At 41.5% G+C, this 27,121-nt stretch overlaps 1 protein-coding gene across 1 annotated transcript in view; it reads right to left on the reverse strand.

The window, feature by feature from the left end:
- Positions 1–270: 270 nt before the first annotated feature.
- EPG5 (ectopic P-granules autophagy protein 5 homolog) overlaps positions 271–27,121 on the reverse strand; it is a 66,138-nt gene continuing 39,287 nt past the window's right edge. Inside the window, exons 24-36 of the mRNA XM_043514527.1 lie at positions 25,055–25,178; positions 23,860–24,004; positions 18,125–18,296; positions 14,774–14,936; positions 13,138–13,280; positions 10,189–10,345; positions 8,841–9,035; positions 7,905–8,118; positions 6,727–6,881; positions 6,368–6,575; positions 5,440–5,515; positions 4,154–4,257; positions 271–473 (exon numbers count right to left, since the gene is read on the reverse strand). Coding sequence (XP_043370462.1) covers positions 286–473; positions 4,154–4,257; positions 5,440–5,515; positions 6,368–6,575; positions 6,727–6,881; positions 7,905–8,118; positions 8,841–9,035; positions 10,189–10,345; positions 13,138–13,280; positions 14,774–14,936; positions 18,125–18,296; positions 23,860–24,004; positions 25,055–25,178 — 2,044 coding nt within the window. The 3' untranslated portion in view covers positions 271–285. The remainder of the gene's footprint in view (positions 474–4,153; positions 4,258–5,439; positions 5,516–6,367; positions 6,576–6,726; positions 6,882–7,904; positions 8,119–8,840; positions 9,036–10,188; positions 10,346–13,137; positions 13,281–14,773; positions 14,937–18,124; positions 18,297–23,859; positions 24,005–25,054; positions 25,179–27,121) is intronic.

The raw sequence follows: 27,121 nt of genomic DNA on the forward strand, positions 1-27,121 counted from the left end.
ACTTTTTTGACTGACGCTGCATACTGAGTGGATGTTTTCAGACTGCGATGCTCAGATAGTACCACTGAGGGCCATACATCAATGTAACTGAATCCCACAGCAGTAGTATTGTACTGATAAATTATTATAGTATTAATAATTATAAATAATATATTGTAATATCAACCCTCAGATTCTACAATAAACCTAATTGATGTACTCTGGCTAAATAAGCTGCAACAGACATCCACTTAACTTCAAAGATGGAATTAACTAAAAGTATAAATGGTCTTATTTCAATATGCATTAGGTGCTTACTTTAAAGAATTCTTCCATGAGCATCTGATCTGGGTGCATCTCTCTCCATGGAAGTCTGCTGAATTCAGCATGGAAAGTATAGAGAATGAATTCTGGCATTTTGGGGCCTGTGCATGAGTCACAATAATGCATCAGATGTAACCAGAGAGCCCCGTGGTAGCCTGGCAACAACTTATCTAGATTAAAAGGAAACAGCTCATTTAAAACACAACTCCAGGGAAACCTAGCCAAACATGGACAAATCTGACTATAAAGGGGATACACACACACACACACACACACACACACACACACTCTCTCTCTCTCACTCTACAAGTTCTTCCATGGACATAACATTCAAAGAAAAAGGATATTTTCTAAGCTTTGTTTATTTCAATTTATAATTCAGGTGCTTCTTCTACTGAACATCGCTCACTCTGAAAAAGTTAATTGGACAATCAGGGATCCTAGAAATCCATGTTTTTCCGTGGCAAACGGAATTTGCATTTTTAAAAAGAATCTTTAGTTTTTACATTTTGTGAACAAATAAAACCATATTAACTAAATTTTACAGAAAGTACCAGTGTCACTTATTCAATGCGCACAACCTCCCCCTCTTGGGGTTGATTTTTGAATGCACTTTAAATTTACATAGCTAAACATACTCCAATAAACTGCTTCAGGCATATAGAGGTTACTCAATGGCATGTAGGGGTTTGTGTTTTAATGCATCTCAAATTTCACTTCAGCCTCCAGATGTGAGTAATTGAAGTTATGAAAAAATGCCCAAAACTTTAAAAAAAAAATCACCCCTAAAGACCACGTCACTGAGTTTGGCAAGGAGACATTTCATGTGGATCGTTATGTGCTGTTCTGAACTGCATGCAGCAAGGCTGTAGATTACATTCGAAGGCAGACAGTTGTAGAACACATGGAAAGCGCTAAACTGAATGAAAAAAAACAAAAACAAGAAGCTGAAACAGCAGGGCCATCAACAGTAAAGAAACAGTGCCCTGTGAGTGGAACATTCCAACGTTTTACAACTGAAATATATCAATCAAACATCACATTCTACTGATCCCTAGCCACAGTATATATAGGTAACTATACATATTGTGGCTAGGGAAACGAAAGTTCAGCATTTCATTTTAATTGCAGAAAAACACAAATTTTTATGTTTTTCTTCTCGGAAAACTTTGGGTTTTTATCATGGAAAACTAGGATCCCTACTTATAATCCACTTTTCTGTAAGTAGCGAACTCGTTCTGTGCATCCTTTCAAAACTGTTAAAGAATTTGGAAACCATCAAAGGCATCACAACATATTTTTGTTTCATATCTACTGTCACCAGTCTGAGCTCAGCGCAGCCACCCCAAGTTATTACCATGTGATGGCTGTTTAGTGGCCTATGTAGTATGAATTAGTGGTGACAGTTCCATTGCTGGTGGACAAGCATTTACATGTACATAGAAACCACCATGAGAAATGGCAACACTGTTTGCAATCTCAACATCCACGTCTAAGAATGGATGAGCCTGGAGATTAGGTTGTCCCTCCAGGTAAGGGGTTGAGACACATTAGCCGGCTAATGATAGGAAGGTAACAGTCCGGGCAGTAAGAGTACATGAGCACTGTTGATAAATGGAGGAGGCAAGTATTCAGAATGGTCAGTCAGGCACCCTCCATCAGCAGTAGTTACACACAAAGTTTTGAAACAAACAAAACCCCCTATTTTGCCTAGAGCTGTTGCCATCTATTCTGTGGCTATGCAATTGGGATATCCTTGTAAGATACCACGGTGTTACAGTTCAGGCCCAGCAGCACCCACAAGCATGTGCCTTGTAGCCCCGGCCCGCACCCAAGACCTCTCTCACCCCCCAGTGGCTTGCCAGGAATCCTAGAACATGAAAGATTAATTGCTCAAACCCCGCCCAAAGTCCTTCTCACTCCCAGCCCTCAACCAACGACAACACCCGGATCACTATTAATCCTCCTGCTTTACCACCTTTACGACATGTGCCCATGAACTATCCTACTAGTGCTGAACCCTCCCAATTCTCAGGTGACTGTCAAGCTGGAGGGAGGTTACCATTGGAGTTCCTCAGGGATCGGTTTTGGGACCAATCTTATTTAATCTTTTTATTACTGACGTCGGCACAAAAAGCAGGAGTGTGCTAATAAAGTTTGCAGATGATACAAAGCTGGGAGGTATTGCCAATTTAGAGAAGGACCGGGATATCATACAGGAGGATCTGGATGACCTTGTAAACTGGAGTAATAGTAATAGGATGAAATTTAATAGTGAAAAGTGTAAGGTTATGAATTTAGGAATTAATAACAAGAATTTTAATTATAAGCTGGGGACGCATCAATTAGAAGTAACGGAAAAGGAGAAGGACCTTGGAGTATTGGTTGATCATAGGATGACTATGAGCTGCCAATGTGATATGGCTGTGAAAAAAGCTAATGGGGTTTTGGGATGCATCAGGAGAGGCATTTCCAGTAGGGATAAGGAGGTTTTAGTACCATTATACAAGGCACTGGTGAGACCTCACCTGGAATACTGTGTGCAGTTCTGGTCTCCCATGTTTAAAAAGGATGAATTCAAACTGGAGCAGGTACAGAGAAGGGCTACTAGAATGATCCGAGGAATGGAAAACTTGTCTTATGAAAGGAGACTCAAGGAGTTTGGCTTGTTTAGCCTAACTAAAAGAAGGTTGAGGGGAGATATGATTGCTCTCTATAAATATATCAGAGGGATAAATACAGGAGAGGGAGAGGAATTATTTAAGCTCAGTACCAATGTGGACACAAGAACAAATGGATATGAACTGGTCATTGGGAAGTTTAGACTTGAATTTAGACCAAGGTTTCTAACCATCAGAGGAGTGAAGTTTTGGAATAGCCTTCCAAGGAAAACACTGGGGGCAAAAGATCTATCTGGCTTTAAGATTCAACTCTTATGGAGGAGATGGTACGATGGGATAACGCGATTTTGGTAATTAATTGATCTTTAAATAGTCATGGTAAATAGGCCTAATGGCCTGTGATGGGGTGGGATCTGAGTTACCCAGGAAAGAATTTTCTTTAGTATCTGGCTGGTGAATCTTGCCCATATGCTCAGGGTTTAGCTGATCGCCATATTTGGGGTCAGGAAGGAATTTTCCTCTAGGGCAGATTGGAAGAGGCCCTGGAGGTTTTTCGCTTTCCTCTGTAGCATGGGGCACGGGTCACTTGCTGGAGGATTCTCTGCTCCTTGAAGTCTTTAAACCATGATTTGAGGACTTCAATAGCTCAGACATAGGTGAGGTTTTTCACAGGAAAGGGTGAGTGAGATTCTGTGGCCTGCATTGTGCAGGAGGTCAGACTAGATGATCATAATGGTCCCTTCTGACCTTAGTATCTATGAATCTATGAGTAATGAACATTTCAAAAAACTGATCTGGGCACTGCAACACCTAGAGTGCCCTCTACTGGGGTGTTCAAGAATGCACAAATATCTGTGGTTTGAGACTCTCCTAATGATTCAGGACCAAGACAGGATTTTCCCCAAACTGCATCTGCCATTGGAACCAGAAATATTTGTGGTTGGTTTTAAATTTTCCTTTCCTCCTCTTCTCATCTCCAGGCCCTTTGCCAAAACTTTTTGCTTTGCCCTCTCCAACCTTTCTAAAAATCTACCCCTTCCTCTCTGTCCGTGCCACCAAAACCCTTTTCATTTCATGAACAAGTTAGAGGACAGTGCTTATAACAGACATAAGCTTGGCTAGAAATTCATACCCACTAAACACATCCACCAAAAACACTGTTTGAGCTGCTAGGGCAGAAAGTGCAAATGGATAGAAACAACGAGTGCATAAATCTGGACTTCACCCACCTTTAAAGCTTTGGTGTAAAACCAATATGCAATCTGTGAACAACTGTACCATGCTGGAGGCTACAGAAGTGTCACTCTCCAACCAGGGGTAGCATTGCTGTTTACTTCAAAACACAAAACAATGAAATCGTGTCACTGCATTTATCAAGCCACCATAGGTAATAAACATTTATATAATTCAGAAATATCGGCACAAGCCACCCTAGCTTGTCCCTCGATGGGAATATTACAAGTGTGTGCACTCCATTCAAACTCAACCATTTACATTCACCTATTCCTTGCTTGGAACAGGTACACATTATGGGACTGTAGTAAAGCGACCCTTGAGGTCCACAATGTTATATAGTCACCTGAGCCAACATTCTCAGATCTCTTTCACAAGTGCCGAGCTACAGAATACGTCAGCAATAGTCAACTTTTCAATTATACACGGGAGATACATTCACAGCTAATGAAGATTGGGGGTTTAAAAGGAAACCACACCTAATCTGCTAATATGAGAAGTGTTTCCTCAAGTGAAAACTCTGAGATGTATTTGAAAACACACATCCCACAGGAGGTATAATGCAAGGGCTGACTCATGCTAATGGTTTTTAAATACAATTGGCATTTCTGGTTCTTGCTGAAAAGTGGAAGACATCTGTATTATGGAAACTGAAGGCAGGAATCTGGAAGCCACTTTTCTAATCTGTATCCAGTACTAATTGACAACACCCCTATTTTTCTTTTTATCATCTGTGGTTCCACACCAGTGTTGGGTCAAACGTTCAAGGTCCAGAAAGGATTGTCCCTCTATGGCAAGATATTTTTTATCCTGACAGTAGCAAGTTATTAGCTCTCAGTACTACCCCTAGTCCCTCAGCCTGGCAGTACTTCTTTTTCATTGGTCCAAGACTGAAATGAAGCAAGGGTAGGACAGCGGATTAAGGTAACTCATTTACTGTGCGTTTTGTTTTGTTTTTAAAACACACTTATGATAAGCTAGGTGCCTTTTCAGGTTTTAGCTGAAATACAAGTCAAACACAACACTGACTGGAATGAGTGAGAGGACTCTGAACAAGTCCTTTTCTTAGTGAAGTGCAATTCCTTAAAAAAAATTAAGATAAAAAACAGTGTTCTAATGAATTCACTGATTAGTTCCACAATTGATCAATGCCATGACTTTAAATTATAAACAGCTTTGCTAGTTAAACAGACAATTACAGTGAAACTACCATGTTAAAAAATACCCCTTTAATAACAACAGTTCATTTAATTATGAAAAATAAAACTGCATTAGTGTTTACCTGGCATCATCTTTATTTAAAACCAGAATCCATGGTTTAAAGAGCTCAGTGATGGTTGAATGCAAGGACCGCACCACTAAAAAAAAACAACAAAAAAACAAAAAACAGCTTTGTTACTCAAGTATAACTGTAGCAACCAAATTACACACAGCCACCAAATCTGGATAAAAGATCTTAACCTCTTCCTTCAAAAGGGGCGCAAAACCAGACTAAATCATGGGCAAATGAAGATAGGAAATAAATTAATAAGTACTTTATATTTTCCAATAGCTTCACAAACATTACCTCATTAAATCTCACAACTGCTATCAGGTAAATATTAACATGATTTTTATAAACTGAATCACAGGAGTAAAGAGACTTGCTAAAGGCAAAAAAGGGTTTGTCACAACTGAGGAATCTAGTTCCCACTCCTGTGTTCAAATCACAATGCCACACTTCTCTCTCTGAAAATGGTGGAAGCGGCACATATGCATCTGAAGAGAATCTAGCACCAGGACACACAACTCGCAGCAGTAAATCTAGATCTCTCCCATCACCATAGAGGGGAGAAGTTATACGGCATGCCTGCAATGTGAAGTACTAAAGACAAAGTGCTCCCACAATATCTTGACCTGTTTTTTTTTAAAAATGCCAAATATAGATCAACCTGAATTTCCTGAACTCTGGATAAGTGTGGGTTGATTATGTTCCCTGACTGCAGCTCCTGATAACTGGGCTCATATGGAGCCTCAGCTCTAGGGAGATGATAAACTCCTTAGGAGTTAAGCTAAATGATTTCACAGCTCATAAGCAACAGCTGAGATCTTTATAAGGCTGGGCCCTCTACTGTATTTGCAAGCGCAAAGGTCTTCAACAGAAGATCTTAAACCACCAGATTGTGGATATTCAACGTCTCTCTTTAAATAATTTGCTTTATGCACATTACCTGCTAGAATTCTGCTGCTGCCTACTGGTTCCTGTGCTAAACTGACCACCTCAGAATCAATAAGCCGGTTCACGAGGTACTCCATCAATGTCTTCACTTCAGTCATGTAGGGACTCCACTTTGAAAACAGGCCAAAGCTCCTGAAATCCAGTGAAACCAACCGTAGCTTGCGGAAAGACTTGCAAAGCCATTCTATTGTCTCTGTGACCTGCAAAGAGTGGAGAGCTCTGAATCAACCAAGGAGGATACAAATTCAAGGGGAAAAAAGTGTTACAGTGCTATGTTGTTGTTCAATGGTGGATACTGATTTCAGCTGAGAATTACAGTAAACTTCAGAAATCAGCCAGAAATCTTCCAACCTGTTCTGCAGACAGAAGGATTTTTGCAGAGTTTCGCAGTACTGGACTTTTAGCAGAGTCACCCTTGCTCCTTTGTTCAGTTTCTGAGGTACAGCAGCCCAGAGTTTTAAGCAATGCCTTCCAACAGTCAGGGCTAAGGAGCTGCTCTGCAGAACCTTAGGACAAAGAGAATGGGGGATGTGTTTTTTATTTAGGAAAAATACATGAAAATCACAATGATAATTTTAATTCCTCTTTCATAGAATTACAGAATATCAGGGTTGGAAGGGACCTCAGGAGGTCATTTAGTCCAACCCCCTGCTCAAAGCAGGGCCAACACCATCTAAATTACCCCAGACAAGGCTTTGTCAAGCTGGACCTTAAAAACTTAATATTAGCCATAGGAGCCTGCCATTAGATCAACATGTATAGCCAATGACAAAATTATGTGAGAGATGGTGGCTTGAATCTTAGGATATTAAAGATATTCCCCAGATGTGGATACTTTAACGTTCAGATTTAATCTTACAGGGCCCCAACTAAGATCAAGGCCCCACTGCAGTAGGGTCACTATGCAGACATAGCATGAGACAGATAATGCCAAGAGTTTGCAACCTAACAAACAAGACAACGGGTGAAAGAAAAAAAGAGTATTGTCACCACATTTTACAGATGGGGGAATTGAGGAAAAGCGAGATTAAGGAATTTCCCCAGTCACACTGGACATGTGTGGCAGAGCTGAGAATCAAATCCAGGTTCCAGAATTCCAGTGTTTTAACCGCAAGGCCAGTCAAAGGTGTCTCAAAAACATGTTGTAACATAACTGATGGCAAAATGGCTCATTGATATGAGACACTCCAGCTTTGCCAGTGAGAGAAACCTGTGCTCTACCTCCCTGTAGCAATGCAGGCTGAAAATCTATCACCCCAGATCTGTGGATTTTAATATGAAGGAAAATGTAGCTTTTTAAACACAGCTAACATACAACTAGCAGAAAATATACACACAAATCTATATTTACTAAACTATGACAATTTTGAAATCGTACTGTATTTGCGGTGGTTTAACTGTATTGCAATCCATCTCCATCCCCCTGTTCAAATTTTAGGAGTATAAATATTGAAGCAGTCTAGTACAGTTCAATGTACTAGTTATTTTAAAATTAATATGAGGCTTCTCTGGTTGACCCAGATACTCACTTTGCATGAGCAGTCTTAGAAAGTCACTGTAATGGTCAGGGAACTGGTACTGAAGGAGATATGTCCAGTGCTTGCAGAAAATATTAAATGGCATCAAAATGTCTTCTTCAGGCTCAAGGCCACATGCGCTGAGTGCCATGTGAATGGACTCCAGAAGCCGGGTACGTTCAGACAGAGAAGGCTTAGTGAGGTTTAGCCATTGTGGGAGGTCAAACTAAAACAGAAGAGAGGCAATGTTTGTTCAAAAAAGCTCTATGTTAAAAACAGAGTTAACTGAAGAGCTAAATTTTAAGAATAAAGGACTTGCTTGGACAGAAAAAGGATATTTTTGTTTCAAGAAAGACCAGGAAAGAAGGGATGGCTGCATGGCTCATAAGTTTCAAAATGGGGATAGCATCTGTCTAACCTGTAGGTTCTCTGTTCAAATCCAACCTAGGTCAACAGTGACTGAACGTAATCATTACCCGATGGTTGCTTGGCTGCCTCCGGGAAGTATGTTGTGGCATTCAGTCAGGTTCCCAGTGGACATGTGTCTGTGTCTCCAACACTGCCGTCACAATGGGACTGATTGGCTCCCTTGTGGTTGCCTCTTCAGAGGCACCAAGGACAGAATGAGCCAAGGAGACCCCAGCTCAGAAGTAAACCATTCTGAAAGGGAAGCACTGGAAAGTGTGTACTGCTGCTGCCCATGATGGGAAATGATCTCTTTTGAGTCTCTTATATAGCCTTCACCTCCAGCCCCGCTTCAACTTAGCCGCAATAAGAGCTGTGCTATACTAGCAATATACTCCCAACGAGTAATTCATTACTGCTACTTTTTAAAAAAATCAGATTTGCATTTATTTCTCTGTTAGTCTGAATTCAGATTCTTTTGGAAAACAGTCCTGAGACGCAACCCATATAACACTATATTATGAGCATTCAAGAGCATGTTACCTTCGTCAGCAACGTGAAAACAACATCACTGTTGTCATCACTCAGAAACGCCACAACTTTTTCATATAAATTTACAAATTCATCAGGCGAGGCAACTGGAGTGAAGAAGGGAGAGAGCAAATTACAGAGTCTTCGATTCTGTAGGATGGTTTGGAGGACTAATTTGCATTCAGATTTGGTCCCGCTGATAAATACCTTAAAATAGAGACAGAGTTATTAAAGAAATTCCTGCAGAAAGTAGTTTCATTCTTTACAGCAGGCTTTTTTTTGGGGGCGGGGGGTGGAGAATTCAGTTGGATTCGGATTCTCTGAAAAACAGATAATCCAATGCATGTCTTTTTAAATACATCCCATCAGGTCTGTCTCTGGATGCACATAAAAATTATTCTTAAAACGCAATACAAACTGAACTGAGAATGTAAGCTCTTTGGGTCTTTTTTGTTCTGTGTCTGTCCAGGACCTAGCCATTGGTCCATGATCTGGGCAGCTAGGTAACACAAACAAACATCCATAGCAGAAACACCTCCAAAATCCATTTGTAAAATAAATATGGTTCCACCACTGCCTTTAGCAAAAGCCCAAGTGTCCAGAAAAGTCACGAAGTCAAAAATTCTGGCTCAGATGGGCCAACAAGAGGAAATTAATTCCCGATTCAAGAGCCCTTCCTCCTGTCACTATACATTTGAAATGTAGGGGCAGTAAACAAGAACTCTTCAGCTGATCTCAAATGCTGCAGTGCCACATAGGGAAAGTGGTACCTAGAACCCAAACTATATGGGGTTTAATAAATCAACATAAACACCATGAATTGCTAATGGCTTCTCTGGAGCACTGGTGTAATATGCTCCCTATAGTTAACACTACCAAGCAGTAAGAATTATGTTTTGCACCAGCAGTATCTTCCGACTGGTGTTCTACATCAACCATACTGTAACATTTTAATCTGAAGGTGACAAAGGCCTGGGTGACTCGCCAGGTCCATGGAAGCAACGAAACAGTCAATCCATGAACCAAAAGGCTAAAATGCCCTTGTAAGCAGTGCAGCTATCTGGGATCCAAAGGGCAAACTGAAGATCCAGACTTCTTAACAACTAAACTCAATCGTTTTCTTCTCACACTGAGCCTGCAGTAGCTATAAAAGGCATCTTAGAACAACAATCTTCATGCTGCTTATCTGAGACACAACTGAGGTACTGTGCAATGTGATGGTAGGAGAATGAGTGACATACTTAGCTATGAATTTCCAGATTTCTGCGGATTTCTTTTAGACCTTAGATATTAGCAGGCAGTTCGCATTAAAAAAAATTGTGAAGCATGCAGAATTAGAGCATATACAGAATAAACTTACTTGGCCTAGGATCTCGATGCAGGAGGTAAAGAACTGCCTTGTGGGTGGATGGCGTTGAGTTTCATCACACACAAAATCTATTACTGCAAAGAACAAGCTAATTCCAACTTTCTGAATTGTAGACGTAGGCTGCACCTTGTAGATATTTATTAAGGCTCTGCAGAAGAATGCATATAAAACTGCTAGTCTGTATACAAATCATCACCCAAAACAAAAACCACATTACTATGGATGGTATCTATGAGTCGAACTTTTGGGTTTGGTGGGATTTTTTGAGAAAGTGGTTCTGCCTAGAAAAATGGCTCCAGTATGTAAAAGTAGCACCTTAGATCTTGATCTTTGTAATCAGAGTCAGATAAAGTCACTTTATTTTCAAAAGATTTTACTGCATTTTACTCGTTAGCCTTGAAGAACCAGCATAAAGTATAGAGAGGTGATATTACTGTACTCTAATACTCCATCCAGTTCTGGTATCCACAATTCAAGAAGGATGTTGGTAAATTGAAAAGGATTCAGAGAAGAGCCACAGGATTAGAACATATGCCTTAAAGTGATAGATGCAAGGAGCTCAATCTATTTAGCTTAACAAAGAGAAGTGTAAGTGGTGATTTCATCACAGTCTGTAAGTACTTAAATGGGGAATACATTTGATAATAGGCTCAATCTAGCAGAGAAAAGTACAATACAAAATGTGTATAATGCTCATATACAAAATGGGAAATGACTGCCTAGGAAGGAGTACTGCGGAAAGGGATCTGGGGGTCATAGTGGACCACAAGCTAAATATGCGCCAACAGTGTAACGCTGTTGCAAAAAAAGAAAACATCATTCTGGGCTGCATTAGCAGGAGTGTTGTAAGCAAGATACAAGAAGTAATTCTTCTGCTCTACTCCACACTGATTAGGCCTCAGCTGGAGTATTATGGCCAGTTCTGGGCATCACATTTCAGGAAGGATGTGGACCAACTGAAGAGAGTCCAGAGAAGAGCAATAAAAATGTTTAAAGGTTTAGAAAACATGACCTATGAGGGAAGATTGAAAAAATTGGGTTTGTTTAGTCTGTAAAAGAGAAGACCGAGGTCTGGTCTACGCTGGGGCGGAGGGGAGGGGGCGGCAGCACAAGAGCTAAGTCGGTCTAAGTTATGCAACTTCTGCCACAAAAATAGCATAGCTGAAGTTGACATACTTAGAGCTACTTACCGCCCTGCGGTAGGTCGACTGCTGACACTCCCCCGTCAACTCCGCCTATGCTTCTTGCTCCGGTGGAGTAACCGAGTCGACGGGAGGGCACTCGGTGGTCGATTTATCACGTCTTCACTAGACGCAATAAATCAACCCCCACTGGATCGATTGCTCCGGAGGTAAGTGTAGACCAGCCTTGAGAAGGGATATAATAATAATTTTCAAGTATGTAAAAGGCTGTTACAAGGAGGAGGAAGAAAAATTGTTTTTTCTTAATCTCTGAGGGTAGGACAAGAGCAATGGGCTTAAATGCAGCCAGGGAGGTTTAGGTTGGACATTAGGAAAAACTTCTTGTCAAAGTGGTTAAGCACTGGAATAAATTGCCTAAAGAGGTATGTGGAATCTCCATCATTGGGGATTTTTAAGAGCAGGTTAGACAAACACCTGCCAGGAGTGGTCTAGATAATTAGTCCTGCCACGAGGGCAGGGGACTGGACTAGATGACCTCTCGAGGTCCCTTCCAGTTTTATGATTCTATAATACAAGCCAATCACTGGAAGTTGAAGCTAGACAAATTCAGACTGGAAATAAGGGGTTAATTTTTAAGAGACTGATCAACCCCTGAAACAAATTTAGCCATGGTCATGGTGGATTCTCCATCATCGGTCATTTTTAAATCAAGACTGCATGTTTTTCTAAAGGATCTTCTCTACAAATTATTTTGGAAAAGTTCTATGGCGTGTGTTATAGAGTTGATTCAGAGTAGATGAATACAATGGTCCTTTCTGGCCTGGGAATCTAGGAATCTATTTTTGTGCACCATCAACAGAATTGTTTACTGAGTTCCAATCAGTTACACCTTGGCAAATACTCTGAAGTCAATGGGACTGCACAGGTATCGCAGCAGGCAATTTAACAAGACAATGGAGTTGCAAAGGTGTAAACCAAAGTATTAATTTTGCCTGCAGAATGCATTCCCAATGACAATCTGGAAGAAGGATCCCAATGTAAATGTGCAGAGCTGGAAGTTAGGAAAAGCTTATTCATAAAGCATTATGTACATTTGTATATTTGATATGGAATCAGTGAGATGCAAACATGCAACCACATTCTTACAGAAACTTTACAGCGTAGAACTACACTGTGTGGGATATCAGTTGCATCAAGGACTTCGAGAGGAAGTGGACCTCATGTTAATTCTGTCAACAGCAGATTGAATTACAAAGCGCTCTTCCATTACATTATGCCCACAAACATTTTGGAAAGCTGATGTGACAGCTCTGAATCATAGCTCTGACTATCAAAGCACTGGGGAGAGTCCATAAACACTGACATTATAAACACCTATTTTTAGGTCATGGCCGATCTAAATGCTGTAAAATTTTGCTGTGGCCCGATATTTAGTACACCATGCCATTGCACAAAAGGAAGTGTCATTTGCTTTTGCAAACGAGCTAGAAAGCAATGGTTATACTAGTGCAGAGTATAAAAAATGAAAATGTAACATGCAAAACACTATGAGATAAGATAGGCTCTTCTTATCCAGTCTACTACCGCTGCCAAAAGACAGAGTCACACCTTTTGTTCATGTGGTAGAGGTCTGTGTTATGAACCAGTAAGCCTGAGGGTTCAAATCCTGCCCATGACTCAGGCTGGTGGGCATTACAAAAGCATGAAAATAGATTTTGCCTTTTCACTTGGCTGTACAGAAAGTCAAATTCTCATTGTAAAAAACACTACTGTATATAGCAGTAACTGTGTTACTTACGTTATAAAGTTTTCCACATGTACAGCTGCTTCCACAATACTCAGAAAAGGCGGCTTTGTGGCTTCTGCTTGTAGTAGTTTTATTTCCTTACGTAGAGCGTGAAGCTGCTGGCTTATTGCTTCATTTTTATGCTTCCCTTCAAACTAAGGGAGACAGAGCCAATTACTTAAATAAATTTGTTAGTCTCTAAGGTGCCACAAGTACTCCTTTTCTTTTTGTCTGGTAAAGGTTCTTAAATTTTGAGCATAAGCTTTTGTGAGCTACAGCTCACTTCATCGGATGCATTCAAGACAAGTTTTCCTAAAATTCTCCCTCCCCTCACAACAAACATAAAAAGAAACTGGAACCCAGCTGCAAGGTCCTGAAGAGAGGGGATTTCCGGATTTTGGGCCTAGAGCACGTGTTGATTCTGTGGAATGTACTGCATAAGCACACACATCTAGATCTAGATGTCTGGATCTAGACTGTTCTCAGTGGTAACAGATGACAGAACAAGGACTAATGGTCTCAAGTTGCAGTGGGGGAGGTTTAACTTGGATATTTGGAAAAACTTTTTCACTAGGAGAGTGGTGGAACACAGGAATGCGTTACCTAAGGAGGTGGTGGAATCTCCTTCCTTAGAAGTTTTTAAGGTCAGGCTTGTCAAAGCCCTGGCTGGGATGATTTAGTTGGGGATTAGTCCTGCTTTGAGCAGGGGGTTGGACTAGATGACCTCCTGAGATCCCTTCCAACCCTGATATTCTAGGATTCTATGACATCTTGGTAATTTTCATAGTTAACAATCACGTAGTAACATAATTTATGCTCCATTTAGTATTTTTAAATATATATAACCAAATGGATAAAACCTAAACAATTAGAATAGACTAAAACTCAGTTTACACAACCAATGAGGTTGTCTATAAACATCCCATTTTGGTTCCGTTATTCCCATCAACAAACATATTTGCCTAGCATCTTTCAGCAAAATCATTTAACAAGATTAAATGCAAACTGTATATAGGGACCATTTCTTTAGTTGAAGAAAGTGAAATGTAGCAACTGTACATCTAGAGTGAAATGTTGCAACTGTACAATAGCGCACATCTGCACTACCCCAAGTACAAGAACTCTTGACTGAGTGCTTTCAGTATACCAATTCAATGATCCAAAAGCATGCAGCTGGAGCAGAGGTCCCCAAAGTGTGGGGAGTGCCCCACGAAGGGGGTATGGAGGAACGTCCGCAGAGGCTGTGACAGGTACCTCCCCACCCCCAGCTCTGCTCTGGTGCCGTCCCCAGCCACGTACCCGGCTCCGCGCCCAGTCCCATCCCCAGCCTCGGCATGGCTCCATTGATGGCCCAACACCAGCTCCCAGCCTTGAGGCTGGCCGCGGCTCCATTCCCAGCCCAGGGTCAAGGCCGGAGCGACTCCGTCCCCAGCTGCAGGCACAGACCGCAGACCAGCTGTGGCTCCGCCCCCAGCCTCGGCCCCACTCCCGGCCCTAGACTCACCCCCCAGTTGAGGCCCCAACCTCAGCCCCCTTGCCCCTGTCCTCATCCCTCTGCCCCAAGCTGCAGCCCCACTGACTCCAGGGGGCAAAATCCTCAAAAGTTTGGGGACCGCCAAGCTAGAGGATGTGAAATTAGATTTCTAACCTGGACTGTCACAAGAGCTGCTCCCTGACAGCTTTTATTTGAAGTACCCGGACACTTCAACTCAAGGGTAATTTGTTCTTCCCTATTGATATAGAGTTTATGGATTGTGTCCAATATTTCACTGTCAAGAGCAACCTGCTGGGTCTCCCGGCGAGCCGCAGTTCTGCAAAATATAGACAAGAAGTTAGCAAAACCTTTAGCACAGAGCTGGGCATTGGAAACTTTAATAGCAAGAGATACCATGACTGCAAGATTACAGTTTTTACAAGGAAAAAGGTAGTTAACTCTAGTTCTAGATCGTATATAATCCAAACTTCAGGCAGTATAGAAGTTTACTAAATGAAAAACAAAATAAATAAAAACAGAGGTACATTTCACAAGCAGCAATTCATAACAGTGAGGAAGTAACTTCACCAGGAGGATCATAAACTACTCAATATAGCACCTAAAAAAAGATTCTGGGACAAGGAAGCAGGAAATTAATTAGGCCACATATTGTAACTAGGTATAAATAGTCTTTAAATAAAAAGGCTGGATGGTTCAGTTAACACAGTGAAGCGCACTGAGAGTTACTGCTGAAAAAAATTATTTTTTTTTTTTTTTGAGGATTTGTTCTGTATCTCTTCTCAATGATCATGCCAATTCTTTAAAAGGATTTAGAGACTCCAATGACAGAAGCGACCATTGTGATCATCTAGCCTGATTTCCTGCATAACCCAGGCCATAGAACTTCCCCCAAATAATTCCTAGAGGAGATCTTTTTGAAAAACATCCAATCTCGATTTTAAAATTATCAGTGAGGGAGAATCCACCATGGCCTTGGTAAATTGTTCCAATGGTTATTTACTCTCACTTAAAAAACTCATTCCCAGTCTGAATTTGTCTAGCTCCAACTTCCAGCCGTTGGGAAAACAAGATACCTTTTTCTGCTAGATTCATTATTAAATATTTATTCCCTATGTAGATACTTATAGACTAATCAAATCACCTTTAAATTTTCTTTGTTAAGTTAAATAGATAGAATTCTTTGAGTCTACCACTATGGCAGGTTTTCTAAGCCTTTAATCATTCTCATGGCTCTTCTCTGAATCCCCTCCAATTTATCAACATCCTTCCTGGATTATAGGCTCTAGAACAGGACACCATATTCTGGTATCCATCGCACCAGTGCCAAAAACAAAGGTAAAATAACCTCTCTACTCCTATTCGAGATTTCCCTCTTTATGCATCTCAGGATTGCATTAGGTCTATTGGCCACAGTATCCCACCGGGAGCTCATGCTCAGCTAATTATCCACCACAACACCCAAATTTTTTCTAGAGTCATTGCTTTCCAGGATAGAGTCTCACTTTCCTGCAAATATGGCCTACATTCTTTGTTCCCAATATTCACATTTACATTTAGCCCTACTAGAACACATAGTGTTTGTCTGTGCCCACTTGACCAAGTGATCCAGATAGCTCTGTATCAGTGACTTGTCTTCAATATTTACCAATCCCCCAATTTTTGTGCCCTCTGCAAACTTTATCAGTGATGATTTTATATTTTCTTCCAGGTCATTGATAAAAATATTAAATAGCGTAGAGCCAAGAACCGATCCCTGTGGGACCCCATTAGAAAAATATCTGCTTGAGGACGATTCCCCATTTAGAATTACATTTTGAGACCTATCAGACAGTTTTTAATCCATTTAGTGTGCGCCTCCTAATTTTCTATCATTCTAATTTTTTTTAATGAAAATGTCATGCAGTACTAAGTCAAATGCCTTAGAGAAGTCTAAGTATATTACATCAACACGGTTGTCCTAATCAACTAAACTTGTAGTCTCATAAAAAAACAAAAAACAAACAAAAAAAACAGATATCAAGTTAGACAGGTTCTATTTTCCATAAACCCATGTTGATTAGCAATTTTGTTCTTGATTAATAAAGTCGCATATCAGCTGCTCCATTATCCTGCCCAGGATTGATGTCAGATTGACAGGACTATAATTACCCTAGCCATCATGTTTATCTTTTTTTAAAAATGGTCACATCAGCTTTCTTCCGGTCTTCTGGAACTTCCCCACTGCTTTAAGACTTGTTGAAAATCAACATAAAGGTCCAGCCAGTTCCCTTAAAATTACTGGATGAAAATTATCTGGACCTACTGATTTAAAAATGTCTAACTTCAGTAGCTTCTGTTTAACATCCTCCAGGGATACTAGTGGAATGAACGAGCATTATCACCCTATGATCAGACTGCATCTGCTTTTTCCCCAAATACAGAATAGGAATATTTAGTGAACACTTTTGCCTTTTCTTCATTATTATTGATAATTCTACTATTTCCATCTATTAATGGACCAATACCATTGCCAGGATTCTTTGTTCCTAATAAATTTTAAAAATTCCTTCTTATTGAACTTAACTCTGCTAGCCACAGAATTCTTTTTGTGGTCATTTGTCAGTTCTCTTTGTAGTCTTTTGCTTCCCCTATCAATTGTCTACAATTACTAACTTTTTACTATCAACCTCCCATTTCTTCTCTTTTTTTTTTTTTTTAAATTTTATATTTACCTTCACTTTCCCTTTAAACCAGGTTTTTTCTTTTTGGGTTTTTCTTTGCCCAATATGGCCTCCTTCCTCAGTTGTAAGATTGTGCCTTTTTGGTCATCTAGTAAAGTGTTCTTAAATGATTTCCCAATTACCATTCACATTTTTCTGATTAAATTATTCCTCTCAGCTGATTTGGCTCAATTGTTTTCAGCTTTGTGAAACTCGCTCTATTAATGCAATAAGTATATTTATTTATTCTGCTTGCACATTACAAATGTGATCAAGATTGTTTTTGAATGGCTAAAAAGGTAACATTTTTTTAAACTATTCATTTATCAGTTTTTTTTTAAAAAACTCTACGTTCTTCTTCAGCTGCATTTTGCTATACGAGAATGGTGACAGAATAATCTGTACAAAAACAATGTATGAAGTTACCAGCACTTGAGGTCAGATTTTCCTCTTGCTGACTCCATTGCAAGAAATGGCCACAGTAGGATGACTTATGTAAAAGGATTAGTTAACTAAATTACTGACTATAACGATCTAGAGTAGGAATAGGTTATGTCTTAATTAGAATGAGGTGAATGTTCCACTCTTTTCCATGGAACAGAATAAATCCTAGTAGTTAGTTCTGGTCCTAAATTTGTTATATCAATTAAATAATCATGCAATCTACAAGAAAAACACAAAATAGGTCAGTAATAGTGAATCAGGTTCTGTTATTTCTAATCATGCTAATAATACAGACAAGAAAGCTGCTTCAGAAGTCATCTGAACATACCAGCAAAGCAGAAAAAATATAGCTAAATCTTACTTGGCATGTTGCTGCAAATTGTTAAGGTCCATGCGCATAAGCTGTATTGCTTCTTTCTGACTTACTAGACTGGCAGAGGAAATAACAGGCACAGGAGGTTTCACTGGTTGTAGAGGAAGAGGGGGTTTGGGTGCATCATACTTCTTCAAATTAGTCATTATTCTCTCCTTGGCTAGAAAGGAAAGGAGGGGCAATTCTTGTCACTCTTAAAGAAAAACATTTAGGATATAATCTGACCATACAAATAATTTGATTATTACTGGTTGTGAGGCTGACAGACCAGCTCAAATCAAAGCTGTAGGCCAGTTCATCTGTGTGTGAATAGCAAAGAAATGTTAAGTGAGCTAGTAGGCACAGGCCAATTCACTTGTTAGAATAGAACTAAGGGGGAAGTTATCATATTACATTTACATGGCATATACCCCGGTAATTACATTTACACCAAATTTAACTGTTGGTTGCTATTGCCTTACATTATGTATATCCTTGTACTTAGTTAACCCTAGATCAAAAGTAGGTATTAATACCAAGATGAGGAGATGTTTGATGTGTAAATGTCATGAAAACTAATGAAAAAGATTGCTTGGACTGCTGTAACTAAATGCATTGTGTATATCTCTAACTGGATTGCCCATCGAACAGGATTGGAGCCCTGGAACTGTAAATGAAGAAGCATGCTAACATCGAAGTATGGGTCATTGTGTTCAGCAATGGGAAATCCACAGATCTAGTCTGCATTTAGTCAACAAGGAAAAAGCCCATGTTGTGATGGAGACACTGGTCAGATTGTTTTCAGGGGAAAACAGCTATAAGAACAGATCAAGGGAAATAATCCTGAATCTCTGATCTGTTCTGGATTCTAGCAGGATGGAATACTGAACAAGTTGACAGAGATATCCAGATTTACCTTGGGTGACCCTGAAAAAACTTTTGGAAAACTAGCAAATTACTACATCTCTCCTATCATTTTGGACTTACAAACTTGGACTCACCTGTTAATGTATCTTATCTGCTTTAACCTCTCTAACTCTCACTTCTTTTTATTAACTAATAACTCAACCTCCCTGTGTGCATTATGTGTATGCATTATGATATAGTCTTTAATTATATGATCACATGCTATTTTCTCCCCAAGACCTCTGCCTCATTCATTGCACAAAACAGATGATGCTCAGTTAAATATTCTTTTCCCCCCTCATTGTTCAGTGTGGGGCTTCAGTCCTTTTTTACTGCACACTATTCAAACCCTGCTCTGGAAACAGATTAGTTTCCTTAAGGGCTTTTCTATGATGCTCATCACTACAGTATAGGAGTGCTTGACAAACATTAATGTCTTTATTGTCACAACACTGAAATGAGGGGGTATTTTTATCCCCATTTTATAAATAGGGAACTGAGGTAGAGAGATTAAGATCAAAAGTATCCACTAATTTTGCGTGCCTGATTTGAGATACCCGTGATCTGATTTTTCAGAGTACTTAGCAATATATAGCACTTGACACTTTCAGAGCACAGCTCCCCTTGGCTTCAGGTTCAGCTCAGATTGCTCAGCACTTGTGCAAATCAGACCCCAGAGGCTCAAACAAGACACCCAAAAAACAAAGACACACAATTATTGGCTACCTGCAAGAAGTCCGATTTAAGTGACCTGACAAGCATCACACAGGAGCTCTTGGCAGAGGCAGGGATAGAATCCAGCTATACAGGGAAGGCATTCAATCACCTTTACCACGAGCCCATTGTGATAGATGCGAGACCTACTTTGGGAGTAGGGACACTTGAAAGACTAGTATACTAACATGTCGGGCACATACATAGATTTACAGAAGAACCATAGATTTACAGAACAGTGGGGAATTACAGACCAGTCAACTTAATGTCAGTACCCAGAAAGATAAAGAAGCAAATAATTAAGCAAATTGCGAACACCTAGAAGATAATATGGTGATAAGTAACCGTCAGAATGGATTTTCAAGAACAAATCATGTCAAACCAACCTAACAGCTTTCTTTAATTGGATAACAAGCCTTGTGGATGGGAGGAAGCAGTAGATGTGGTATATCTTGACTTTAGTAAGGCTTTTGATACTGTCTCACATGACCGTCTCATAAACAAACTACGGAAATACAACCTAGATGGAGCTCCTATAAGGTGGGTGCATAACTGGTTGGAAAACCATTCCCAGAGTAGTTATCAGTGGTTCACAGTCAAGCTGGAAGGGCATATCAAGTGGGGTCCTGCAGGGATCAGTTCTCGGTCCGGCTCTGTTCAATATCTTCATTAATCATTTAGATAACAGCATAGAAATTACACTTGCAGAGTTTGTAGATGATACCAAGCTGGGAATGGTTGCAATTGCTTTGGAGGATAGGATTAAAATTCAAAATGATCTGGACAAATTGGAGAAATGGTCTGAAGTAAATAGGATGAAATTCAATAAAGACAAATGCAAAGTACTCCACTTAGAAAGGAACAATCAGTTGCACACATACAAAATGGGAAATCACTGCCTAGAAAGGAGTACTGAAGAAAGGGTCTGGGGGTCATGGTGGAGCACAAGCTAAATATAAGTCAACAGTGTAGCACTGTTGCAAAACAAAAACAAAACAAAAAACAAACAAATACAACCCCATCATTCTGGGATATATTAGCAGTAGTGTTGTAAGCAAGATGTGAGAAGTAATTCTTCCGCTCTACTCCATGCTGATTAGGCCTCACCTGTCCACTTCTGGTTGCCACTTTTCAGGAAAGATGTGGACAAACGAGAAAGTCCAGAAAAGAGCTAAAAAATGATTAAAGGTCTAGAAAAACATGACCTAGGATGGACTGAAAGAATTGGGTTTGTTTAGTCTTGAAGAGAGAAGACAGAGGGGACATGATAACAGTTTTCAAGTACATACAAGGGTGTGGCAAGGAGGAGGGAGAAATATTGTTCTCCTTAACCTCTGAGGATAGCACAAGAAGAAATGGGCTTAAATTGCAGAAAATGCAATTTAGGTAGGACATGAGGAAAAACTTCCTAACTGCCAGGGTGGTTAATAAATTGCCTAGGGAGGTTGTGGAATCTCTATCATTGGAGATTTTTAACAGCAAGTTAGACAAACACCTGCCAGGGATGGTCTAGAGGATAATACTTAGTCCTGCCTCAAGTGCAGGGGACTGGACTAGATAGTCTCTTGAGGTCCCTTCCAGAGGTCCCTTCCAGTCCTACAATTCTATGTGCCAGACACCATAGGCAAATGGGGTATTCAGACTATCGTATCTATAAATGTGATATATATCTGCGTGAGCTAGAGAGCGTATTCTAGCTCCATGGGGGAAGGTACAGCGCTTTCTCCATGAACTAAACATCAGTGGGGGAGCAGGGGGTAACAATTACAAAAGGTAATCAACTGCTGCAGAGAAGTCTCACCCAGAGGGGCTCCATAAACTGGTTCAAAAGGCCCAGCAGAAAGAACTTTTGGTATAGGGGGCAGCCTGAATTGACTCAGGGACCTTCTTTTGATACTCAAATGGACATGAGACTGTAAACAAGAAGGCAAAACCCTGCTGAAGAATATAGGGCACTTAACAGGCTCTCCATGCAAATGATGGGTTGATACTTGGTAAGCCTAGCATGTACATAGACTGTTTATTGTTTTGTGACATGTTTTCTCTAATGCTTTTGTTCTACACATACTGTGGTTTGTGAAAGCTGGCCAGCCCCTGGTAACACTGTCATAGCTCCTAGGAGAGAGCACGATGGCAGGCACTGGACTAGGGTCAGACCTGCTGAGATAAACCCAGTGAATTGCAAGGAGACTGTAAACCTAAATCCCAGGTCCGGAGGGAAAGGGATGCAAGTCACCACCAACAGAGAAGTGACGGCTAGAGGCCCAAGACCTAAGGGGGCACCTTTGAACAGACCACAGAGGAGGAAGAGGTGTAGTCAACCCAGAAACCGTGACCATCATCCCATTTCTTCCTACAATTCCGTTTCATTCACTATACATCTTCCAACTTCTGCAACAAAAAAGATAAGGGGTCCTACAGCCTCCTTCACTACACAACCCTGATTCATTCCCAGAGCAGGTCCATCATGTGCATTGAATGAGACAGGGGTCCTGTCGGTAATAAACAGTATATGAGTATGTAATTAGGATTGTACCATAATGCATATGCACAAATGGGTCAAGTTAAGGTTGTACAGACAGCCTTAATTCTGATATCTCCTAATGTTTAAGTGCTTGATTTTGCAACCTTAATATTTTCTTTTACCATAGTTTGTGTAATTTCTACGTTGTTTAAAAAAAAAAAAATCCATCATCAGCTTTGCCCACACCCCAACTCCCAGTTTCCCTTCCCTCCCACCCTTCACCTCCAGTTTCAGTATTCCCCCCTTGTCCCAATACACTCCCCTCTTCTGCTTTTGTCCCCTCTGCAGGGGGGACAATCAGGGAGCTTCCTCCTCCCGGCTGCTTGGCTCCACCAGGGGAAGCAGCGAAAGCACAGGGGAGGGAGGCTCCCCGCTTTCAGATGCGATGCGGTGCCCAGCCCCAGCCCACAGCAGCCCAGAGCTACTACAGTGCGGGGAAAGTCCAACTTCATCCCTTCAGACCCAGGTTGGAGCATGGTCGGTGTGGACAGAATCTTCAGGGAATTTAGCTGCAAAATCTAGCAAGACTTTACTGAGCATGTGCAAACTGCAATTTTTCAAAAGTTTAGAATTTGGCCAAATTTCGGAGGATTTTCATGGGGACAGCAAAAGGCACATCCCTGATTCAAAGGCCACCCGTTCCCAAATTTCAAAACCCTGCTCCGAAGCATGGGGCTACTTTAGCTTCTCTAAGGAAAGATCACCAGAATTTTTTAACACAGTCAACACAATTTATTTTTCAATAGCCTTGCTGTGAGAAGCACCTGAAAACATTTTGGCTGAAATTTTCCCAAACCAGTTCAGCCAGAGGCAGACATCAAATGTTAAACCCAAATGGTTAAAGTTTGGCAAAGTTATACACAGAGTCTTATAATGGCACATTTCGGGCAACCTTAATATTAGACAGTGCTAGCAACCTCACCTCTAATATTTTGAGCACTTATAGTTAAGGAAACACAGAAATTCATCGATTTTGTGAAATGATAAAGAGATAAAATGCACAACGCAACACTGACAGTGTCTCCCCAAGTTACCCAACAAAAGTGATGCACACTAGATGAAACCACATTCAAACCGTTTGTGAACATGTGAAGTCATAATCTTGGAATTAATACTTGCCTTAAGATATTTCTTAGATAATTCTTACCTTTAGATATACTTCTGCATAGCCACATGGAGCCAAGATTTTCAAGAGTCAGGAGCCTAACGTTAGGCCCCAAATCCAAAATTAGGCATTTAAGTAAGTGGCCTAAAAGTGCTCAACATCCATGCAACTTTCAACTGAAGTCAACGGGAGCTGCTGGGTGGCTCAGGACTTTTGAATAATCAGGCTACTTATTTAGGTGCCTAAATGAGGATTTAGTAGTCCCCTAATTTCTGAAAATCTTGGCCATTAATTGCATTACAAAATGTCATCCTATTGCAAGCCAAAAGTACTTCAATTAAGAATATATGAACTGCATTAACCCACTAGTTATGATAAACACCACTATGTTCCCAAAGCAGCCTAATGCTAAAATGAGCTTTTTTCACAACGGTCCTAAAAACGTACACTCGTTGTTTCTGCAATAGCTTGAACAATGTTGTGTTTGTGGCTTACCTGACAAAGGGTTAGTGAAATCCGTCTGCACTGATGAAGTGCTAGGGGTTGCATGGGATTCAAGTTTGACTTGGAGCCAAAGATTTAGAGCTTCCTGAAATTCATGCTGTATGCGTTCATTATTGACATATTCCATCCACAAATCCTATGGCATGAGAGAAGGCTCAAATTATTATAGGGAACTTTGCACAGCTGACAAAGTACAATATACAGTGCACCCATCTCCACGTACAGTACCAGGGAGACTGTACAATCATGGAGTAGAAACCAGGCCCAATATTTTAAAGAAAGTTTTTCTGGGAAAGTTTGAGCCCCCAAAAGAGAAAAATGGAAGATAAGCAGCAGCTAGAGATAAACCTTTCTACACACACAGAGCACTGACAGGCACTCATAACCATCATGGAAGGAATCTAACAGATAGTCTCCATGAGGTACTTCTATAAATGAGTTCCCCAAGCCTAAAGGGCTCCATTCCAGGCCCAATTCAAACTGAACCCCAAGACAGTAGAAGCAAGCACAACTCAAACAAACAACTGCTGGCAAGAAATGGAGAGGAAGCTGCAGTTCCTTAAATATCAAGGGCATAAGTTATTGAAATCAGGTAAAAAAAAAAAAGGGCTGCATTTCCTAGAGTTTATCCATACTCAAAATGAGTGGGGAAAAACACAGCTCCAGCCACAAGGGTTTACCTAATGAAAGAGGCCTCAACTAATAGAGCCATGCAAGGTTTGACATGCACAGTCTACACAGTGAACAGAATGTAAGCTTCCCTCTGGCTCATTTTTGCTTGATCAGGAAATAATACATAATATTTCAGTGAAAGCAGGTCTGAGGCTCAAGTGTTTTATTTGCTATCTAAAATCCAGTTCTGGACTGTTCTCAGAGCCATCTGAAAAAGCACAAGTAGGTACAGAATAAGAGCTATGTTCTTTTTGTAGCATGCAAGAACTCTGGGCATGAGCTCTGGCCCACATACGGAGAGAGGCTGTTTGGGTCAGCATACAGGATTCTAAGAAAAAGCCCACTTGTGCTGGAGAGCCACAGCTTGCAGAATGGACAGTGTTGCAGACTAGCAGGGAACAGGATGCTCCACAATTTAAGAAGATACTAAGTGTCTCTGTTAACCCGAGCTGAATTTTGGATCAAAAATCAACCCAGTCCTGCTCTTTCAGTGATACTGAAGTCTCTGTTTCACCTGCTGATTTTGCATGATCTTAGCAAGTCTGTACACATCATATTGCTTCGGTAAAGACGGAATGTATGCGTCTCCTTTCTGAAAGCTCTCTTCCTCCAGCCACAGAACAAACACATTGAAAAGCCTAAAAGAGAAAAATGAGGGGAGAGAGGGGGAGGAAAAAAAGTTAGACATTTACAGAATGTGTGTTTTCTTCCTTAATGGCACATGAACACACACACACACACTATTCACAGCAGCTCATGATGATCACCATTCTGATCAACACTAATAACTGAAATGGGAACCTCTGGAGCTAAAAAAGAATGAGTCTTTTCAACCTGAGCTAAAGAACCAGACTCAGTAACTGGGGGATGTAACCTACTAATATCCTTTACACATTTAACATAAAGGGGGACATGTATCACACACTGACTGGTGGGTTACCCCAGAGTCCAGCTCAATGGCCTTGTCACTCTCCAGTGTGGTAAATGACATATCAGCCTAGATTGAAGTATGGGACAGCAAGAGGAAAGAGCTTGGAGAGTTAATTTTCAAGGATTAGAGGGGTCCCTGAAGAGGGACGGGGATGCGGGGGGAAAGGCGGGGCAGAAATTAACTGAAGGGTGTAACCCTGTGCCACTGTATTGAGGACCCATTGGTCCAATATTATAGACACCCACGCAGGGAGGAAGGAAGAAAGAAAGGCCATGGTAAAACAGAGGGGAGGAAGAATCCAGGGAATAATCCAGTAGGTCTATCCTGTCCTGCTCCTAGGGAACCTTGCTCCAAACCTGAGCGAGAGCCCGAGCGGTCACCCCCCCTTAGATCAGGACCAGGTTGATTGGTGGCTCTGTCCCGACCCGTACTGGTCGCCCCTCCCAGAGTTATATATGGCTGACCTCAACGAGCGTATGGATTGGGGCCTTGGCAACCGGCAGCGCTCGGCGGATCTGTGACAGCCCCGAGCTGGCGATCTACGCCTCATGCTTAATGTGTAGTACCAGGATGTGGAGCAGGACCGGGGAACCAGAATGGGCCTGGCATCGCGAAGATGAATCCACACACAGTGATGCCGCCCTGGGGGATCGGCTATGGTCCGGAAAATGGTACCGTTGGTCCCTCGACCTGTCCCTGGAGCGGTACTGGTGCCGCAGAGATTTTGGGCATCAACTCCAAAACTCCTGCCAGGAGGTGCGTGCCTCCAGAGGTCTGCGTCCAGTTACCTGTAAGCCATGCCTCGAGCCTTTCTGCCCTTGTCCGAGGTCCTGAGACCAGATGGGGCTGCAAAGCTTCTGCCTATCAAAGTCAGAAGTACGCTGGATGCGAGAGGGCGACCATTGGCAGGATGTCCCCTGCGATGGGGAGCACTGCCAGAAAGGTGGAGATTATGGTGGTGCCAACGTGGGTTTACCCCAGGACCAGGACCCTGCAGGGGCTGGTGTGGGCGGCTCTGGGAAGGACATAATTTCTTGTGCCGCTTGCAGGGCCTCTGGCATGGATGGCACCCGGAGCTGACTAGGACCTCCACGGCTATCTGGAGTATCCAGCGAGGAGCGGGCTGGGCTACACTGCTCGACCTGAGTTGGGGCCCAGGATCCTGAAGGGGTTGAAGAGGCGCACGAAACAGGGCCTTGGTCCACCCCAGACTTGTCCTTTCCCTTGCGGGAAGCTGGAGACCTTCCATGCCCTGTCTTCCTGGGCTTCTTGGCTGGAGTCATGGAAGGAGACCGGCGCCAGCTCATAGACAGTATCGGCGGAGCGCTGAGCAATGAGGTCATGGTGCTCGGCGCCAAATCGGCTTTGGGGTAAGGGCAGACTCCATCAGGAGCGCCTTCAAGTGAATGACACGCTCCTTCTTCAACCTGAGCTTGAAGGACTTGCAGATTCGGCACTTATCACTAATGTGACCTTTGCCCAAGAACCGTAAACAACTATTCTGTGGATCGCTAATGGGCTTGGCCTTTTACAGTGATTGTGGGGTTTAAAGCCTGGGGACTGGGGCATGCCCCATCCCAAGGAGAAGTCCCTTTAGGGACTTACTAAGCCTCTAACTTAACAAATAGGTTGAACTAAACTGGAGGGAAA

Source organism: Dermochelys coriacea, chromosome 5, assembly GCF_009764565.3.
Source record: "Dermochelys coriacea isolate rDerCor1 chromosome 5, rDerCor1.pri.v4, whole genome shotgun sequence".
In the NCBI taxonomy this organism is placed as follows: Eukaryota; Metazoa; Chordata; order Testudines; family Dermochelyidae; genus Dermochelys; species Dermochelys coriacea.